This window comes from Heliangelus exortis, chromosome 11 (genome assembly GCF_036169615.1).
Source record: "Heliangelus exortis chromosome 11, bHelExo1.hap1, whole genome shotgun sequence".
Lineage (NCBI taxonomy): Eukaryota > Metazoa > Chordata > Aves > Apodiformes > Trochilidae > Heliangelus > Heliangelus exortis.
In genome coordinates this window covers 2,344,688-2,365,414 of record NC_092432.1, presented here as the reverse complement: position 1 = coordinate 2,365,414, position 20,727 = coordinate 2,344,688, and the positions used below count along the sequence as shown (strand labels likewise).

Below are 20,727 nucleotides of genomic sequence, written 5' to 3'. Positions count from 1 at the left end.
TGCTAGACATGAACTCTACTGCCTAGATACGAGGGAATTATCTTACTGCCTGAGGCTGTGGTTCACAAGTACAGAGACTAGTATGAAATTACACTTCCAAGACCTTCTTAAGCAAAGTTCTGGGGGTGAATTGTAAATTAAATTCACATAACTTACATAAAATTGTAGCTATCTACTGTAAGTGAGCAAAGGACAATCCACACTCTCCTGCAGTAAGGCAGGGACAAGGTAAGAACAGAGTGTGCTGTGGGTTTTTAATTTAACATATGAACCTCCACATCCCAGTGTAGATTTGGGGTACTGGGTTTCTGCAAACACTTTCTGCTCTCCAGGAAGATTTCCACTGCCATCCTTGGGACTGCTCTGTACGTGGAATTTAGCTGACAGTCCCAAGAGTGGCTTCACTGCCCCTTCCCCACAGCCTCTCCCTTTGCACACACAGTGGGTAGAACAGCACCAAGGACCTGAATTCCTGTTGTGTAAGCTGTGAAAAACACAAACTGGCATGAACTGAAGCCACCAGAATGGTCATGTTAAGGGACAGCTGCATGGGAGAGCTGTTCCAAGCTTTTTTACCTGAAGGACCCTTCCAGGACAGTTTATTACCAAGTAGCAAAACTGCTGCTGTCTGGGACATTGGGAGGATGCACTTCCCTACAAGTCTGTCTGGTGATTTGTTAAGTTGGTTCTTAGTATTAAAATTTACAAATCAAGCTGTGATGGATTCAGTGAGCATCCACACAACCATCAAGGAAAGAAAAAGGAAAAAAAGAAACAAACCAAAATCAAGCCATACAACTGGGATGTAAGGCATCTATTGAAGAGCTACTTCATATACTGCTTCCATTAATAACCTTCAATAGCTTCAAATGAAAGTTTGTCAAAGCAATGCAGATTTGTACTGCCTGTAACTATAGCTGACTGAAGGACTTTGGAGGGTGAAATTCCTGAAAGGCAGATGTAAGCAGAAATCCCTTTTTTCCCTCTCCAGCTTACTTGTGCAATTGTACTCGTGCTTGGGGATTACGTCTCTAACTCTTAATAAAGCCTCCCATTGTTTTTCTGCCTTGAGTCTAGATAGCTGGAAACTAATACTCCAAACACAATAAAAGAGCAAAAATGGATGGAATAAATGGGAATCAGTGGCCTATTTTTGACCACTGCTATCCCCTTGACAGTAGCCTCTGCAGCAGGGCCTGTGTGCTGCCCAACATCTAATTAGTTTTCAGGGATGCAGGAATTTGATAAATTATAGGATGTAGCTCCCTTCCCTCCATGTACTTTAATTTTATATCCACCAGTGTACAACTGTAATTATTACTCTGAATAAGATTCTTCAGCTTTTTTTTTTTTTTTTTTTTTTTTCAATAGTCACAATCTAAAGACAGATGCAACATCAATTAGCCATGACAGGAATTATTTCAGCAGACATTTCAATCCAACACAAACACTGTGCTCTCCTCCACCTGCCTTTCAACATGACATGAAATCATAATAATCTCTTATTTCTGGCATTTGAATAGCTTTGGAAAGAACAGCTTTTTTATGCATAAATAGGCATTGGATGCATGCAGGCAATAGAGTTGGAGGCCTGAAGTTTGGTGGCCATGCCTGGCAGCTTTTGTCTCTGGCATTACTGGTTCTTAATGGTGGTTTTTGTACCTGTTGCCACAGTCCAATAGAGGCAAAACCACAACAGTAGCAATACTTCTCCAACAGCAGAAAACACCCTGAAGATGAGAGCTGCAAGGCTATTTTAGATAATTAATTGCAGGAAGTGGGCCAGCAAGCACCTGACTGTACTGAAAAGAGGTAGGGGAATGTATCACTGGATGTCACCTCTAGGCTGGGCTGCTCTTCCCTGCAGTACATCCCTCTGGTCCCCATCACACCCCACTGCCCAACCTGCAGCCAGCCCTTCAGCAGTTATAACACATCTCCACCCAACCTGTCACTCCCAGAGGGGCTCCTCAGCATGTGGCTCTCACACCAGGTCAGAGCCAGAGGCCACTGGGGTCACCTGGAAGTCTTGCCTTGGCCTCTTAGTTGGTGCACTTATTTCCAGTAGTGGTTCCTACAGTCATATGCTCATGTTTTGTTAAGCTTTATTCTCTTTCCCTAGTACTCTTATTGCTGTTACATTTTCCCTATAAATTCTATTTGAATCAGCTTTGGTTTTGAGATTAGATCATCCTGCTTTCCTAAGTAGTGAATATTTTGCTGCTTCATTGTATAAAAGGTAAAATTAGTGCCTCTGTAATAAGATAAAATTATACCTTCTTGCTCTCTACAGGAGACTGTAGGGAGTTGGGGGTCAGTCTCTTCTCCCAAGTTTCAAGTCATAGAAAAAGAGGAAATGGCCTCAAGCTGTGCCAGGGGAGGTTTAGATCAGATACTAGGAAAAATTTCTTCCCAAAAAATATTGTCAGGGCAGTGGTGGAGTAACCATCCCTGGAGGAATTTCAAAGCCATGTAAATATGGTGCTGAGGGACATGGTTTACTGGTGGCCTTGGCAGTGCTGGGCTAACAGTTGGACTTGATGATCTTAAAGGTCTTTTCCAATCAAAATAATGCTGTGATTCTATGAAAAGAAAATTCAATAAGATTGAACAGTCTGACTAACTCTGGATCTGCTGTTATGACAGTGTACAAACAAGAGTTCATAAAACATACTTGATGCTTTTCTGTTGCTTTTTGCATCATCATATTTATTCCTACCTGAGGCAAACCCTGAAGTATTTGACTCAGATCCAGTCAGAAACACCACAGCACAATTTGTGTCAGCTCAGCATCTAGGGATGCTGAAGAACAGGAAAATCTGCTTGGGGAGGACAGCTGATAGAAGAAAAACATAAGGGATGTCTCATAAAATTAAATGGAAATATTAAGAATTGATGGCTGCTCATCCAGTCTGCAAATAGGCTATTTTTGCTTTTATACAGTGAAACTACTTGACAGACATAACAGCAGCCATGGTCACATATCTCTGGACTTCTGTGGTGTTCTCAAAGTGCTCTCAAATAACTGTGAATTTCACATGGATGTGGTGAAGGCCTTACCTTGCTAAGCATTGCCCACTGGTGGGCTCCAGAGGGGAGACTCCTGCATGTAGCAGCCCATCAGTCTCAATGAAAGCTCCATGATCTGGTCCTAAATAATGAAGAATAAGCCTTTCCCTGCAGCCATGAAAAACCCTAAATTGTCTCCTCACTCATCAATGCATGGGCGATTTATGCCCCCATTAATGTAAGTGTTTTTCTGAAAGTAATATACTTACAGCCTAATGCACCTCTGTGGAGCACTAATCGTCCCCCTATTTTGAATTATCTAGAGAAAACTCCAGGCATGAATCATCCAACTCAGGGATTTGATGCAATAAGAGCTTTTCAGGCAAGAGACCTACCATACAAGAAATTAGGTAAGCCAAAATGTTTGCTAAAATTAAGAATCATCTGGTTCCCTTTGCCATGGGATATTCTCCAGGGTGCACTATAACTGGAAGAAAAGGTGCTACTAGCAGAGAGGGCAGACCTTGAGGAAAGCAGTGCTAAAACAGGTCAGGTCCTATGCACTCCTCCTTTCCATTAGGATGCTTCCTTTCTACTGCTTCTCAAGTTCTGGACATGGTTTCAGCCAGAGAAGGGAGACAAACAAGGGAAAGTTCCAAGCAGACCACCAGCAGGTAAGGGAGGAACTTGGAAATGGGAAAAATGTGTTGCTTTCCTGACTTAAAAAAGTTCAAACCCTCCCAGCCTAAGTCAAGAGCTAAGAAGGCAGCTTAGCAAGGGCAGCAGTAGAAGCAAACGTGTGCAAGCATTTTGTGTTCAAAAACACTGACAGAAATTCAACCTTTTCTCCTTTGTGTAGAAAGAGAAAGATGCTGACAACATTTGTCACAGGCACCACTTTCCCCAATAACATGTACATACACAACATCTAAGCTTGATGGCTGTTTGTTGAATGATCTTTCCTTTTTCTTCTTTCACACACAGCATGGCAACACACTGTATTTAGTCTGCTGAAATGTTCACAAATAATTTTTCACTGCTTCTTGCCCACATTTATTTATAGGTGAATGCACTGTAGGTGCAGCCAAGCTTATATATAGAATGCCTCCATATTAAACTGGAAAATGGTTGAATAACTTCTAGCACCAACCTCCATTTTTTTAGAACCCATTAAATTAGTGTAATCTAGGATGCCATCCAAGCTATATCATTTCACATACATTTCAAAGCTGTCCCTTAATAAGTCAAAATAAACCCCAAAATAAACACAAGGATAAATGAAGTCGTATCTCTTCTCTCTTTATGGGCCTAATACTGCAATCATTTCCATGCATGCTTAAGTTTAGCAGTAGGCTTACTGCAGATTCTAATTATATTCTAAGGGTCTGATCCAACTCCCACTGAATGAGTGGCAAAAATCCAACTGATTTCATGAAAGGTGAAATACATACTAAATCTGGCAAAGGACAAACAAAATGAAACCTCAGTCAGATGAGAATCTGGAGCCCCCTAGATATCTGCCAAGGAATGCAGAGACATAATTAATGTCAGGACATCAATGAAGTCTTTGATACAACTTCATAATTCATATTTTTTAAAATTAGCCCCGTATCAGCAGGAACTATACTTTCAGCTTCCTGTCAAAGAGAGAATTTTTAAGCACAGCCTGCCATTAAAATCTTATCAACTCACTTGAAATTAAGTCAATGAAAAATTAAAGCTAATTTCTAATAAGCTTAAGTTACGTTCATGGACTAAAGGGCTCATAGTGAAACCAGAGAGTAAGCATAACTTTTCATATGGAAAAGATTTTCACATCTGAAAGGCAGAGGCCAGAAGAGAGGCTAATATGAACCATTTCAGACTGTTTTTTAAAATGTCTGGTTTTCTGTCAGTTTCAAGCTAATGTAAAGATACAGAATAATCACAGAAATAAATTATTAATTAAAAAATCGGGGTAAGACTGCCAAAAGTGGTAAGTGCAAAGTATGGTTTAGATAATGATTTAGACATCTAGAAAATGTATGTTTAGTAGGAACTTACCATAGCTCCATTCTTTTTTTTTTTTAGGCTTTGGATTAGAAACCACAAGAGTGTTAAGCAGTCTGACTTTTTTTTTAAAAAGCTAACTTACAACATTATGAATACTAAAATATTGTGGATCTCTTTAGTTAAAAACCTGTAGGTACCACAAACAAGTCCTAGATTTTGTTTTAAAGATGTGTGGAAAAATCAGATACCAATTACAGCAGCATGCTCTTGGAGCTGCTCTCTTAATAAGAATAGAATTAATTTGGCTTCAATCTAGCACAGCTGAGGACAGGATCTGGCCCTAAGGTTATAGACATGGATACTGCTGCACTGGAAGAAAATTCATATTAATACAAACAAAGCACATTTTATGGAAAGCCAGACAGAAAGGTTTTTTTTCCTTCAAAGATACCTTCTTGCAAAGAACTCAGAGAAACTGAAGTTAAAAATACCTTGGAGCTCACCGCCAAAGTGGTCACTATTTCTTTAAAATTCAAAAAGGCCTTCCCTTGAGTAACAGGCTTACCAGTTTTCCTGAATTAATGTGTCCACAGGAGGGAAGAAACATGTTTCTGTGTTTGAGTGACAGTGCAGATGTCACTCACAGCCTGCAAATTCTCACAAACATGAAGTCTCATTCCTCAGAGCTCACCTTATCTGCGTCCGGCCGATGTTTCCCCACCCCATTAACTCTCTTCTAAATTCACACATGGAAATCCCTACAAGGAGACTACCACAACTACTGTACAACATTTCTGGACATGATAAGAGACAATTAGGGTTTGTGTTGCTGGCAATATGTGGAAGTTATTGAGGGTGTAAAGAACAGTGAAATACATATTTTGATTTCCCATATGTAACGGCAAACAGAGGCTGCTCTTTGAGACATGAATAAAGCCAACAAGGGGAAAAGTACCAACACAAAACCAAGATACTTATTCCTTACTACCATGTAGTATTTCCACACCTGTAGTTGACATCCTCATTAATTATGGAAAATCTATAAGGGCTTCTTCTGTGACTCACTATAGGATACACACTTCTGCATTTTCCATCTTGTATCTATAGGACCCATCCCATTTCCTCCACTCAGTTTTGGGATGTTAAAATCTACCAAATGAACTTCAGCTCTGAATGTTCAGAAAAGCTACTGAGTAAACTGTCTCAGGTAATTGAGATAGAATTGCAACTACAGTCTTCCATTAAAAAAGACAGAACCAAGATTTGGAAAAGACAGCATTTCAGATTCAGATTAAAAGCATTCAGATAAATAGGATTTTAACTGACCTTAACATTTACAGGAATGGAATATATCCCCCTGCAGATCACTTCCCATTTGATCCTGCTGTAATATCTGAAAGGTTAACAAAGTACCCACTGCCACAATTAACTTGAAGCACATTGACTCTTACAGGGAGGAAATGAGTTTGCTGTGAGTATCAGCCAGGCCTGGGGCTTCCTTTCTGTAATCTGCTTGCAAGGGGGATGCCTGACTGAAACCAGGCAGACACAGCTCCTTGGGACCTGACTGGTCAAGCACACAGGGAACACCTCCAGAATTCAGAGGACAGACCAGCAGCTCTGAGCAATTTAATTTCTGAGGGTTGTACTGACCAAAGCAACCAAGTACTATGCAGTAATAACCAGTTGGGATCTGTGAGGAAGCCACTTCTGGCATGAAACATGCTGCCAGCAGCCACCTTGAGGAGAACAGGTCAGGCTGATGGAGTTTGGAGTTCAGGTTGCAGAATACAAATGGTTTAGCTGGAGCTGTGCTTTCCAGAACCACCTCCTACCTAACAGGCAGGATGCTTTCCCATGCTCACCCCAGCTCCTGAACCACCCAGCAAGCCCTATCACTCAAGGCTTGATCCTGCTGGAGACTCCACTTTTGTTTTTTAACCTAGCAAGGTATAGGACACTTGGACTTTTGGTTTCAAGGGTATTCTTTTTTGTATCTGTGAGGTTACACGTAGGCAGTGCTGGTGCAAGCTGGAGAACTCTATTCATGTGCAAAGCTGAACACAAATCTGACATTTCCTGCACATGGAGAAAAATTCAGCCCTGCACTGCACCAGCAGGATCATTTGGGCCCACATCTGAACAACTTTCACTTTGCTTGTATCATGAGAACCTTTTGCCAAGGTGGCTTTGGTCAGTTTTGGACAAATGTTACACTCTCCAGGCTATCTAGGAAGCCTGGCTTGCCTACCTGTGCTTGCCTACCTGACCAGGCAGTTCTCAGGAGCAGCAATAAGGTGCAACCATCTTTAGATCTGAAATAATTTTTGCCTTTGGCTGCACATGTGCCATTCCCCACTGAACTCAATGGAAACTGCAGATGCAGGTCCCTAAGCAGCTCGTTGCCACTGTGTTTATTTATCTAGACAGTTGGTTTGCTCAGCTTTGTGATCTCCAGGCTGATACATGAGAATCTCTTCATCATCTTCCCCTCTGCCAGGTATGCTCAGCTCCTGAAAATTACCTTCTCCCAGCTGGTACACATGGAATGGCATCATCCTGGGCAACAGTCTTGATGGGTGGCAGTCATAAGGTAATAAAGGATGGCAAACTGCTACTGATTTACATTGTGTGCTACTCTTTACATGTTTTTTTTCTTCTTTTCCCAGTCTTCCTCCATGCTCCTACCATCTATCAGTCTCTGTAGGTTTATATCAGTAACATCTTGAAAATCAGTTTAAAGAAAATGGGTTCAATCTTCCCCTTGATCTGTACATAGAACACTGACATCAAGAGGGAGTCCCACGTGTGGGATGAACACACAGAATATGCTGTTTCAGATGAAGTTTTGTGGCTATTAGGATCAGAAAGCCACGTGAGTTCTCTGTCTGGAAAACCTTCAGATGTTGCATGATCCTGAACTTTTCTGATCTTTTACAGGCCATGCCTAATTAGTACCAAATTCAGAAAGCAAATATTTAAGCCTGAATTATTGATCACATAGTATTTATAAAATGCATTGCAATACACAGCATGGCCCAGTTCACAACAACCACAGATATATGAAAATATAATTATCTACCCAAAGAGTTTCTTAAATGACATACTTTCAAACAAGTGTAAGCAAAATTTTTCCTTGTGTCTGGTGCTAAACTAAGTGGAAAAACCACTGGAAGCAGAACTGACTGAACACGTTGGCTCTTTCTGTCTATCAGCATTTCCAGTACATACTTTCCATGGCCCTGTCAACATCTCAACTCCAACCTGGTCTCAAATACTAATGTAATATTTCCCTTCCTATTATGTGATCCTGAAGAGGGAAGTTCCAGAAATGCAGAGAGGGTCACAAGTGTTTGCAGTAAGCTCCTTTTAACTTGATATACATTTCTCTTTCCCAACAAGGAAATTTTAAAAAGAAGGATATCACAGAAACTATTCTCACCTTTACTTGTAGTTATTTGCACCTGCGTTCGGTGTACATTTAGAGATGTGCATGGGAGTAAGTACAGAGTAATTGTTGCAAAGGCCTTAAAAAAAAAAATTCCTGCACTTTTAGTCTGCATTGTTTGCAAAATACAGTTTCTGCAGTTTCCTCTGGAATGCTACATCTGGAAAGATGTGTAATAAACTTTCAGAGTAAATGTTGACAAACACATTTCCTTAATTTACTGTACTTTTAAAAAACATTCTTTCCCTTGAAAAAACTTATGATGACTATGGGAAAGCCTACCAACAGTTTCTCTGATGATCAGCAGTAATGAACAGCAGAGTTTGAAAGCCTGATAGATGGATATATTGATGGCAAAGAGGCTCAAAGAAAGATAAATGCAAGTGAAGTGAGTTAAGAATGCAAGCTGGCAGAGAGGATATCAGTGAGCTTACAAAATGGATTTTCTTGTGGGAAAAAAGCCCCTTTTCAGGGATGTGTGCCCAGTACCTTTGAAAAGTAGCTTTGTTGTAAGCAGTAGGTAGAACTTCCTATTTTCACATTTTATTTAATTCTTAAAAAGTTTTTTTCCACTGGATGTTCTAGGTATAATTTTATGATTTTTGCTTCATGCTTCTAGATGCTGAGCTGCTGTGTTGGTGTTACCTCCATCAGAAACAGGAAGCATGCATTGGTTTAAAGCAGAAATGGAGGGATAAGGTGACAGTATCCCAAGTACTTGCTGCTGGATCAGGAGGCCTTGCTCCACACTACCTTCCAACTTGTACTTATTTGAAAACCAACTACATTTTCTAAAGAAACTGCTGTTAATACAAAGGCATTTTGATTCTCAGTGCCACTGATGGTTCTGCAGTTGTGGGAAAGAATATAAGCTTATTTCCCTCCAAGGCCTCCACAGAGAGCTGAGGGAGATTAACCAGTGTTTTAGGCAGCTGAGTGAGAAATACTGGTTAGGTCAATAACTTGCCCCCTGCTGCTGTTGCAGTAGCTTTCAAAAGCTGGAAGAGAGTCACATCAGTATGAAGTCAAGTGCAGGTCTGATTGAACTGACATCTCCAGCCTGGACTCTCAGACTTCCCTAATATTCCTCTCACCCTCTGTATCATCACAAGAGTTCTTTGTCAAACCAGTGTTAATTTGCTTCCCAGAACCACCCTTCTGGGTGACAAGAAGCCTGGGAAAATGGGAAAAGCATAATGACAACATTTTGGGACAAAACTGGGGTTTGTGTGATGGATGTAATGACCCTTAGAATTCAGAAAACACCTATCTGCATCCTCAGGTGTGATGGTCCCAGGATTCACTGCACCACAACTGCAGCCCTGTGGAAAGGGGCATTCAAGGAGAAAAACTCTGCAGGATTTCCAGAAAAACTGCATCCCTCCTGAGGGTTCTTTTTACAGAAGGCTAACATCTGGCTCCTGGTCTGGAGCCATCTTTATCTAATCTGAATACAAATTTAATGAATGTCAATTATTGTCACCAACATGAGTGATTTAAATATGGGTAAGTTCAGCTGATCTTGTCTCAATCTATTATTTAAAAGTTGGCAGCCACAAGGCCAGGCCAATAATGGAGCAAAACAACCCACCAAAAATCTGAAAAAAAAAAAAAACCAAACCCAAAAACCAGCAAAGCCCCCAAGGTTTACAAAGACAATTGTTAATTTTACCTGTCCAGCCTGCAAGACAGCAGCAGTAACCGGTGACAGGATCACACCCATCTGCATGGCTGCAGTCACAACGTTCACTGCAATTAAGACCATATGTTCCATCCTTCCAAAAATATAAATAAAAAAGTCTCTCAGTAATCAGGTTTTTTTTTTTTTTGTTCTAAAATGTGCAAAATCATCTATCATGTCCCTCTTAATGCTGAGTCGCAGTTTTTAAATTAACATACAGAGAAGATAGAAACAACTCACTGCCTAAGGTTTCTATACAGAACCAAATGACAAATCACTTGAAAAAAATGATATTCAGGAAAATGCAGTTAACATGGCAATAGCTCTGAGAAAACATAATGCAAGCACAGTACATCTGCTTGACTGCTCGAACCCCAATCTGTTATTTACACCTCGTTTCCTTCAGATATCCACAGACAAACTGAGATTCTGACTTGGACACTGAGAAGAGAGATGTGGGCTATGGTTATAAAGGGGATGCAAGGCCACTGGAGTTGTACTTACAGGGCATGGCTGGTCACAGTAGTCCCCTTGCCACCCAGGTGAGCAGATACAGAAGCCATCAGCTGGCCTGCAAGCTGCTCCATTTGTGCAGTAACATGTCTGGTTACAGTTAAGACCCCAACTTCCACTTGAACATGGAATAGAGCAATCCATTCCTTGCCACCCTAAAGAAATATATGAGAGAAACAGCATTTTGGATGTTTTCCCAGGAAAAAGCAAGGTAGAGACAACAAGAAAGGCAGCTTGCCAAACTGCAGCTTTGATTCTAGGACCTCCCAACTTTCTCTGTCAGCATCTAGATGTTCAGAAGGGTGGTACAGATAACACTTTGGTGGCTCTTTGCCAACAAAGGTGCCTGTTGCCTCTCTAGGAATTGTATGGGCAGGAATGCTTGGAATGCTGGAGACCTGCTGATCAGCAGGAATGAAAGAAACTTGTCATTTGATGCAGCCTGTTTCTCCCCTCATATTTTTTGAGAGCACTCTTCATAATATAAAGAAGCTATTACACCTAAAAAAAGACCAAGGCCATCATTTCTAACCATTAAGGCTCAAATCTTAACCACCATCCACACAATGGTTTTCATTACACTGCAGCTGTATGTAATGGAGTTGAGCAGTAACTCATGGTTTATACACCCTCATTAAATGGGGTTCTGCAGTGATCCATTAATTCACGTTTGAAATGCCAGATTTTATAGTTATTTGCCTCTCTTCTGTTTTAGGGCTTATGTATGCCATCCAGTCATAGCTCATGTTGGTATTCTGGGGGAAGGAAGTGCTACAGAGGGAACATAAGAGGTGCAGTGCTGTGGAGCAGTAATAGATTTCTCAAGTGGTTAGTGGCTACATGGGCTGTGCTCACTGCCAAGCACGTAAAGGACTTCTGGACAGGTGTGGGGAAAAAAAAGAGTTTATTCTTTAAGACAGCCTCTGGAGCAGGCAAGACTTCTTTCCCCAGAAAAAGGAGATTCACATCCTGAAAGCCCACTGAGGCTCAGGGGACAGAGGATGCCTGCATATGGCTGGGGTGTGACAGTGTCAGTGCAGAGCAAGGATGGTGTGGTGAGGAAGGCAAGGGCTTTTGAGTCCTGGAGAAATGGGGCAGCAAAGTCACAGAGCAAAAACCCTAGCAGGCTGGGGATTGCTTTGCATTTCCTCTGGAGAGGAGCTGTGGCTCCAACAGCACACTTTGTCCTGTGAGCTGTTGTTGCAGCAGAGCAGTTTAGCCTGGCCCCTGTTCAGGGCAGAGACAAAACAGACAGTCAAGCCCCTGTTGAGTTTTGATACTTGGGCAGACTGTTGAATTACCAACAGGGACCAGAAAATAGTGGAGTTACTGACTGCACAGCTGTGCCACTTTAAAAGGGGAGAAGCACTGATGCCAAATTGTAGACAATAGTTAAATCTGAATTTTGTTTACCTTCTTTGCAATAGCACAGACCATCCACGTGGGAACAGGCACCATCATTTTTGCAATTACAAACTGATGAGCAATTGGTTCCGTAGGTCCCTGCCATGCAGGTAATGGTGCAGTCATCTCCCTGCAAATAAGCAAACAAAAAAAAAAAAGCCAGAGTCAGCTAAAGGAGTCTGATTTGCAGGAAATTCCCATCTCTGCACAGGGAGGCTTTCTCTTTCGAAACAGTGAACAGAGTGTTATGAGTTGATTGCTGAGTCTTGAGCACTTGAGCAGCCACGGCAGCTTCCCATGATTATGATGCAATTAGTGCTTTGATTGACTTGGAGGAAAGGGACAAGGTTCTGGCTTTCATTCAGCAGGAGGTGGGGAAGCTACAAAAACAAACCTCCTAGAACAGATGTTAGATCATTAAGCAAAACATCACTTAACGAAACACTAATCACAAAATATACAGACTGAAACTGAGCAAAGATTGCCTGGCGTTCCTTGGAAAATATATTCTAAGAATAGGGTTGGAAACAAGCTAAAGGATCTTGCTTGTGCTCATCTTCCACAGACTGGCAGAGAGGAAAACTACATGGCAGGTGCCTTAGAGCTGATACCTGCATTTGTTTTCAATTAATTTGCATGAGATTGTGACTTTAGGAAGAACGCTGAACGAGGAGTGATGTGTGTGTTGGAGAGAGTAGGCACACAGAGCAGAACACAGACACAGTTTCTGTCCTACTACTGCTTTAGGTGTTGGGAAAGTGAGGAAAAGGAGAGTGAATACTTCTTAGAGAAATACAGAATATTTTGACAGTAGATTATGGTACACTGCATGCACTGACCAGCATGTGTGGCTGAAAGGAGAGACAGTGCTTAATAACAGTGTTCATCTGATACAACAAGGGGATGAAAATGTGAGCACAATCCCTTTTAACCTATTTACTGAGTCTCACAGGCAGACTGACATATCTTAGCATATACAAGGTATTTTTGCTCATTTTTCTTTGGTGCATAGTCCCGACTTTCACATCACAAATTAGTTCCTAAATTTACTTCTTCGGTGAGTCCAACCTTAATAATTTAGCTCTGTGTCAGAAGAAGCTGTCCTACACCAGAGCTGAATAGTAACTACTTTGCACAGTGTGACCTATACCATTTCTCAGGGGAAAAACTGTTGGTAAAAAATCTGTTTTTGCAGGTGAGAGGCTTCAGTGTTTGATAAGAGGATCCATTTATCAGGACACAAATGCACAAAATGTCAGCTTCCCTTTGCCATGGCAAGCACCTCCAGGAGCCTGTATATCACAGCATCAGACACTGAGACAGTAAAAGGAAATATAACAGATTTTGGAGCACCATAAACCCCCATATGGTTGCTGTAGCAGTTCTGCCTAGCACCAGGATGACTCATTTTATACTAAAACCTTTGATTTAGGGAGAAGTAAAAGAAATGGTTAAAATACGTGGCATTTCAAAAGGATATCCTACAAGTCTCTGATTTTTGAGTGAAATCGGTGTTTGCAAAAGATGTTATCTTTGACCTTGGTGGAGTAAAACAAGTTCCTCTGAAAAGTCCTGGCAGGAAAAGGTGCTGTCTTGACAACCAGAAAATCCAAAGCATGCTGCCCCTCATTACCCTGCCAGCATGCCTAGGAATGAGCTACAGGAACCCAGAGCTGAGCAGGATGGCAGAGGGACATTCAGTCTCCACGCTCAATCAATCCTCTGCCTTTCTCCTGTGTGTGACAATTAGACAGTCAATTAGTGCCACTTAGAAAGCTGTATCTTGTGTGAATGAAACTCCCAACTCATTTCATGTACAACACAGAATTGCTGGTACTGCTAATAATATCCAGGACAACTGACCTCATCTGGATTGGAACCTGTGATCTAGAAATGAAAGAAAATTCCTTGGAAAGGGAAAGTAGAAAAGAGCAATGAGGGGCCACAATATCCCTTTGGGAACTGGATTGACTAAACCACCACAGGTGGAAGCAGAAGTGGATTTCCAGTTCCTCAGCTGCCTCCCTGCAATGGAAGATGATCAGCTCCTGTGATGCTCTAAGTTCTCCACAGTATGTGCACCACAGGATGGTGTGGATTCATCAGTCTTCTGTAAAAATTACTCTACACGGAGGGCAGTCAGACAGGAACCTTTAAATACTTCATAAATACTAAATAATTGTTGCTGAAAATAAATGACAGACCTTTCTAGCACCGTGAGAGGCTTGGTATCCCAAAGAAAAGGTACTGTATACAATTAAAACTTCAGGCTCTTTCATCTTTATTCAAAATGCCTTTGTGTTTTGGCCTTTCCCTTAACATTCCGTGGGCTTTATGGACTAACAGAGGTTGGCTATTCCGGGTGTCTACCTTAGGTGCACTCACTTTGCAAACAAACCTTAGCTAAAAAAATAACTGGCTTAATGAATTTTTATCCCCAGATTTGACAAGTGAGACCTTCAAAGCCCTCCGAGTGACAACTGCCAAATACATTTAACTTCTTAATTACGTAAGAGGAAAATGCACTTGAACTGTAGCACCGGCTCTAAGATTTTATTAATTACAAATGCAGACCCTGTTATTAACATTTTGAACTTGAATTGGGAGAACGACCTCTGAAAATAAATGCATTCAGGTACTGGTAAAGATATGCAAATTCCACCTCCCTCTCGCCACCTGCCCAAGTGAATAACACTGCAGCCCATGTCTATCCAGTTGTTAATGAGTTATAAACGCTATTAAACTGATTTCAGATGTTGGGTATTGAATCCTCACTCTGCCAATATGGTACTTTATATTTCTATCCTATTTAGCAAAATTAATCAACAGCTGTGCTCCTTATGTTGATTATTCTTTTTTCTATTAAGAGAGGGAGGTTAATGAGAGTAGTGGAATGTCTGGATGTGGTACACATGATAAGAAAGAGTAGCTAACTCAACCAAACAAATGTTAAAGCTATATTATGAAATCCAGCTATAAATAACTTGGTATTTTACATCTCTATTTTCTAAGCCTGAATGATCCACGGGGACATCACAAACTTTCAAAAGTGCTTGGTTTTCTTCATGATTTCCACTTAGAAGGCCCTGCTCATCAAAACATACCCCTGAAATCTATCCAGCATCTCCCTGACCTCTGCAGTGCCTTACACCTTCCAGGGCCCCATCTGTCAGGTGATACCTCAGGTCAACAGAGGACAGGGTGTCCCACACCCCCACACAGCTCCTCAAAAGCTAACAGGGGAGAGCCCTTTTTTGCTTTGACACCCAAGTCTGCCAGGAGTATCTCAAGACAGCAAAGGTCCATGTGGGGGATCGGTGGTCCCTGGGGCCCTAAAAACTCAGCTTTAAACCCAAATGAACGGTGGCAGTAATGGAACTACCACCACCCATCTGACCTCACAAACCTTTAAATACTTCATAAATACTGAGTGTTGCTGAAACTAAATGACAGACCTTTCCAGCACCATGAGAGGCTTGGGTATATGATTCTTGCTATTCTTGATCCTCCCTCACTGTTGAGGCTTAGGTCCAAGGAACCAAACCCCATTAATAACTCAGACTGCCAGCTCACATCCATCAGCATCAAATATTAATAGACTCAGAGGGGCCAGAGCATACATCTCTCCAGATGGCAGTCAATAATATGTCTGATTTCTGCTCAGAGAGAGGGGGAGATTTTCTTCCACAAATATGATTATCGTACAATATTATAGAGTTTAAAGAGACACTGCTGCCTTAGGTGTTTGCTGGACACTTCCTAAAGTGTTTTCCCTGGATTAATGTTGCTCTAACAGGCTGGATTTCTTCTTGCTGTTAAAAATACATTCCTGCAGCAAACAATGATTCATCCCTTTAAAAATTCTTTTCTGATGTTCAAACAAAGATTTGTACATTCTTGTACATTCTGGACCAGGCTTTTAAATCCCTGGAATGCATTTTCAAAGGAAAAAAATGGCATCAGCATCTGGCAAAGTCTGCACCCATACCTGGTATGTCTCAACATTTGACTATTAAAAGACATGAAATGAAGAATTTCAGAAGCAGCTACCAGCCTACAGGAATAAATTTGCCTTGGAGGGCTAAAACTGGGTTCCACTGAAGTGAGGGGTGAAACAGAAAATCAATTGTTCAAGGCCTCTGCAGTGCAGAAGACTAACTGGGCTGTTACTGTACTTGGCCTCAGGTCTGCATGAGCAAGACCTGTTTGAAAGGCTTGTTGGAGTGTTCTTCAGGTTTAATCTGTCAAATTGCTGAAAATCCTCAGCTCCAGTGCAGATTATGAGGGGGGACTGACAACAATGAGAGGCAAAGTGTTTCAACCTTTGCTAATCTGCAGTGTGGCTCCAACCAACCTGAGATTTTTAACATGGTCTGATTCTCCCCCCCTCCTTGCCTGTTTGTGTGCCAGATGACACAGAGGTACAACACCTGCCACCAGTGACAGGGACTCTCAGTGCTCAGCTCTCAGTGCCAGCAGCATAGACATTAAATGGAAAGAAGGATGTGGTGCAGTGCCATAGGTATGTAATGATAAACAGAACAGAGAGACAAAATGCAAGTGCTGTTTGTACCTGATGCCTGTGAGTCCAGATAAGCTGACTGGTATGGATTTAGTGTGTAAAAGTATATATTTATATGTACACACGTAGCACACCATTGTGCTGGTACACAGTGTCTGTCCACTGATGCAGATCACAGACACAGCTCTTGTCTATTTAGTTATTTAATTGTGACATTTACATTTAACCCAAAGTGGTTCTCCACAAACATTCCCTCTAGGTAAACATATGGTATCCAGCAACACAAACTGTCAGAACTAACTGATTTCCCTAATGGTGTTCCAGTGGATATTGATGTGCTCCTCATGAGTGTAGCAACAGCAGGAAACTTTCTGCTTTCACAGGTCTTCTCCTCCACCCTAGACTCAAGGTTTATTTATTCATGACCTTACCATACAGCATCTTTATTTTTTTAAACATAATTATGTCCTCTGGCAGAATTCCTTTCCCTTCTGGGTGTTACTAATTATTCCCTGCAGATGCTATTATTGGTGCTAATGATAAAATGCAGAATAAAGGTTGGGGAAGGATCTTGTGCCCCACACAAGCCAAGTGTTCAGTTTGCAGGTAATCACTGTTACTAGGGACTGACAAATGATCCTTTACTCACTTTGTAACGTATATGATGCAGTTCTATGCCTCTAAAGAGGCACAGTGCAACCCCTGATGACCTTATTCAGTCTCTTCTTCCCTTTGCCCCTTTTGTGGGAGAAGACAGGTAAGGTGGGAAGGATGGGCAAGAGCTTTCTTATGTTGAAGAAGTGACTTTGCAGCTCATGACTCAAGCAAAGACACAACCACTGAGGTGGCCAAACCTGAGACACAAACCTGAGCTGGGTTCCTGGCAGTGAGCACTAAAATCCCCCTCACTGTCAGGGAATGGTTTGCTAGTTTGCAGTAAAAATATGCCCAATACCAGTCAGTTATCTGCAGTTAAAAAAAATAACATTCCTACTGTTCAAGCCACCTAAATGTAAGTGTTTTTTTAAAAAAAGAAAGATAATACAATAAAGAGAGCAGGCAAGAGATAGCAGCCTCCTCCTCACTTCCCATAAGTCAGTGTAGAACTGTTGCTGGCAAAAAAAATCCAGGCTAACTTTACAGCACTTGAATATCTGCCTGGTTTAGTATTTAGGCCTTAACTGCAAAGCACTTTAGCGTCAGTGAGGCAATGAATACAGCATCATATAATTAAGTGTATTCACAAGGAAAGTAGTGTGGAGAGTAAAAAAGATCATCATCAACCTCTGAACAAGATTTTTTTTCTCCAGTCAGCACTTTTCAGCTAATAAAATATCACAAAGCATATTTATCCCGGAGGCACCTCTCCAAAAACAGGAGATTGGATTTAGACTGGGGGAAACAACTCCTACATCATTTCCTTGGGACATTTCATCTGGTGAGATGGCTCATCATACCTGAGAGAACATCCTCCCCCAGGTAGCCTGTAATGGAGTACAAGCAACAGAGCCATGCAGAAGCCAAAAACCATGAGGGAAATCAGTGTTCAGCTAAGTCAGAGGGGTGTGCAGGGCTTGGCCAGCCCCAGCTCTCAGCTATGTGAGGGCAAGATACAAAAACAAACTCCTAATTCTATTCACAGCAGAGTGGATTTTGGAGGAGATATTCCAGGCTGAAATGAAAACATCTGTGCTGAGGGGGTTTAGGTTTAGTTAATGGGAAGTTATGTTATCAAGGCAAGTCAAGCACAACTGTATCAGGAGGACTACCAGTGAAGATTATGGGGCCAGCTGGATAACCAAGTCCTACTTAAAGGAATCTATGTTTGGAAAAGGGCAACTTCAGATTTATTCCGGTGGAACAGAGAGTTGGGTCTCAGAATATTTTAAACTTAACTCCAAGGAAGCTATACAAACACCTGTGGGGCTCACTGCTCTTACTATAATCAACTTTCATCAGCTGCTTTTCTAAAATGCTCTAAAAACCATGCTCACATCACAATTAAATGTCCCAAAAGGTAAAATGGCCCAGGCATAACATGTATTTTTTGCGAGTTAGTGGAAAGTATGCCTGAGAATTATCTGCTTCGTATATGTATGTGCTCTTTATGATGTACTCCACACACTACTTGTACCCAAACTGAGGAACAGAAGCTGACTAAATATGTCAAAACACTAAATCAAAGTCCTTGAATACTACTGCTAAAGACAAAAAAGCTGTTTCCTTCTGCTTTTTTTTTTTTTTTTTTTTTTTTTTTTTTTTTTTTTTTTTTTTTTTTTTTAAATGGAGGCATCTGAATTGGCAGTGAATCTGAATTCACTGTGGTAAAGGAAAGACTTTAACACACTTTGTGCAGTTCCATCATTTTCTCTCCCAGATTTGGGCAGAAGAGATGAGTGGCCAACAGAAACATAAGCCATTTGGAAATATGGAGAAGTATTTCAGTTTGGTGCACTTCAGGATGAGAATTCACAATTTTGCACCAGCTATTTCATGGGAGTATCTTTGTCTGGAAATTAGAGATGGCTTCTGCTCTGTCCACAAAAAGTAAGCAGCAGTCCAAGCACCTTGTAGAACAGTTGTGGCCTCCTGACTTTTTAGCAACAATAAATTTGGGCTCTGTCTGACAAATCTGAACAGTTCTGCAAAAAAGGACATTAGCAAAAACAGGAAATAAAAGATATCATTTATGCTTTCAGCATCTATGACGTCCTTTGGCAAGAAGATCCACTGTTTAATTATAAATACAAAGAAGAAAAATGATCTTTATTTGTTTGCTTCAAATCCACTGCCTGATTTTTAATTGGGAAACTTCTTGTACTGTGATAAATAGCAAACGTGCATTCTTTCTTTCCCTTTACCATGGTGTAAGAGACCTCTCAAATACCCAACCTTGGTGACCCCTTTTCTAAGCAAAATTATCCCATTCTCTTATTCTCATTTTATGGGAGCCATTTCACAATTTAATTACGCATTCTGTGAAAAGCACTATCTTTGTCTTTAAACCTGCTGTGCAATCATTTAATTGGTTGCCCCTCGTTCCCATGTTATTAGAAATAGTAAATAACCATTCCTGGTTCATGTCCTATGCAGTATCCACAGTCCAATAGATCTCTATCATCTCCCTCCTCAGCCATCTGTTTTCTGAGCTGAGTTCTAGCTTATACAGACACTCTTTGTGCAGAAGCTATTCCATATAAGAGATGATCTTTGCCACCATTCACTACTTCCATTATATCCCTTGTAAGCAGGAATCAGCCAAACTGTATGCAGTAATTTGAGATTTAGATATATTATGGATTTATACAATACCACAAAAAATGGTTTTTTCCACCCTATTTAGTTCTCTTCCTGACCACTTTAATGATTCTATCCAGCGCTCAGGGTTTGTTTGTTTTTTGCCTGGTGCTGAGCACTCATTAGTGTTTGTCAGAAAACTATCCACTGTGATTGCCTGTTCTCTTTCTCTGAATAGTAGGAATTAAATTAGAATTCCCCTACTGTGTATTTACTTAATGCTGTTTTCCTGTTGTCTATTACTCTGCATTTTTGAGCACTGAATTTCAACTTAACCATTCAGTAACATGAAACCTCCCTTCAAATTCATTACTAGCTTTATATTTGACAATCCCAAGTGTTCTGCATTATTTGCAAACTTTCTTTTAGAATTCTTCTGCAGCTGTATTATACAATTAAGGATAATGTCTCAGCATAGTCTCAAATCTCAATTTCCCTCCCACACAGACTGCCTGCTCTCACCAGTGTGGTCACCAAGTCAACACCTGCATCTTTTTGTAGCAGAAACTGCAAGAGAAGTTCAGTACCACAGTGCATGTCTGAACTCTTGCTCACACAAAGTGGATGGGATGAATCCAGGAGTGAAATGTGCTGCACATGGTGTGGAGCCTCTTGCTACAAGCACTTAAGACACAGAAACACCCATGTGGATGGAAAATATGGAGGCATGGGGCTGAGGATGCTAACTCTGCTGGTTGAACTTGGTTCTGAGCTGCATGAGGACATGGGAAAGTATCAAAACAAAAAAAAAGCAAGCATCTTAAAAAAAAGACATGCCAGCTTTAAGCTGATGGGGTTTGTGATGTACCTTCTGAGAAGCTGGTAAGCAGCCTGGCAACCCTATGCAGGCAGAAAAACAGG

At 41.1% G+C, this 20,727-nt stretch overlaps 1 protein-coding gene across 5 annotated transcripts in view; it reads right to left on the bottom strand.

The window, feature by feature from the left end:
• The window catches only part of MEGF11 (multiple EGF like domains 11), a 266,370-nt gene that overhangs the window by 43,276 nt on the left and 202,367 nt on the right, over positions 1-20,727 (bottom strand). For all 5 annotated transcript variants that reach the window (XM_071754168.1, XM_071754163.1, XM_071754165.1 and 2 more), the window contains 3 exons: positions 12,057-12,177; positions 10,635-10,798; positions 10,122-10,224 (listed from right to left, as the gene is read on the bottom strand). In XM_071754168.1, coding sequence (XP_071610269.1) covers positions 10,122-10,224; positions 10,635-10,798; positions 12,057-12,177 — 388 coding nt within the window. The remainder of the gene's footprint in view (positions 1-10,121; positions 10,225-10,634; positions 10,799-12,056; positions 12,178-20,727) is intronic.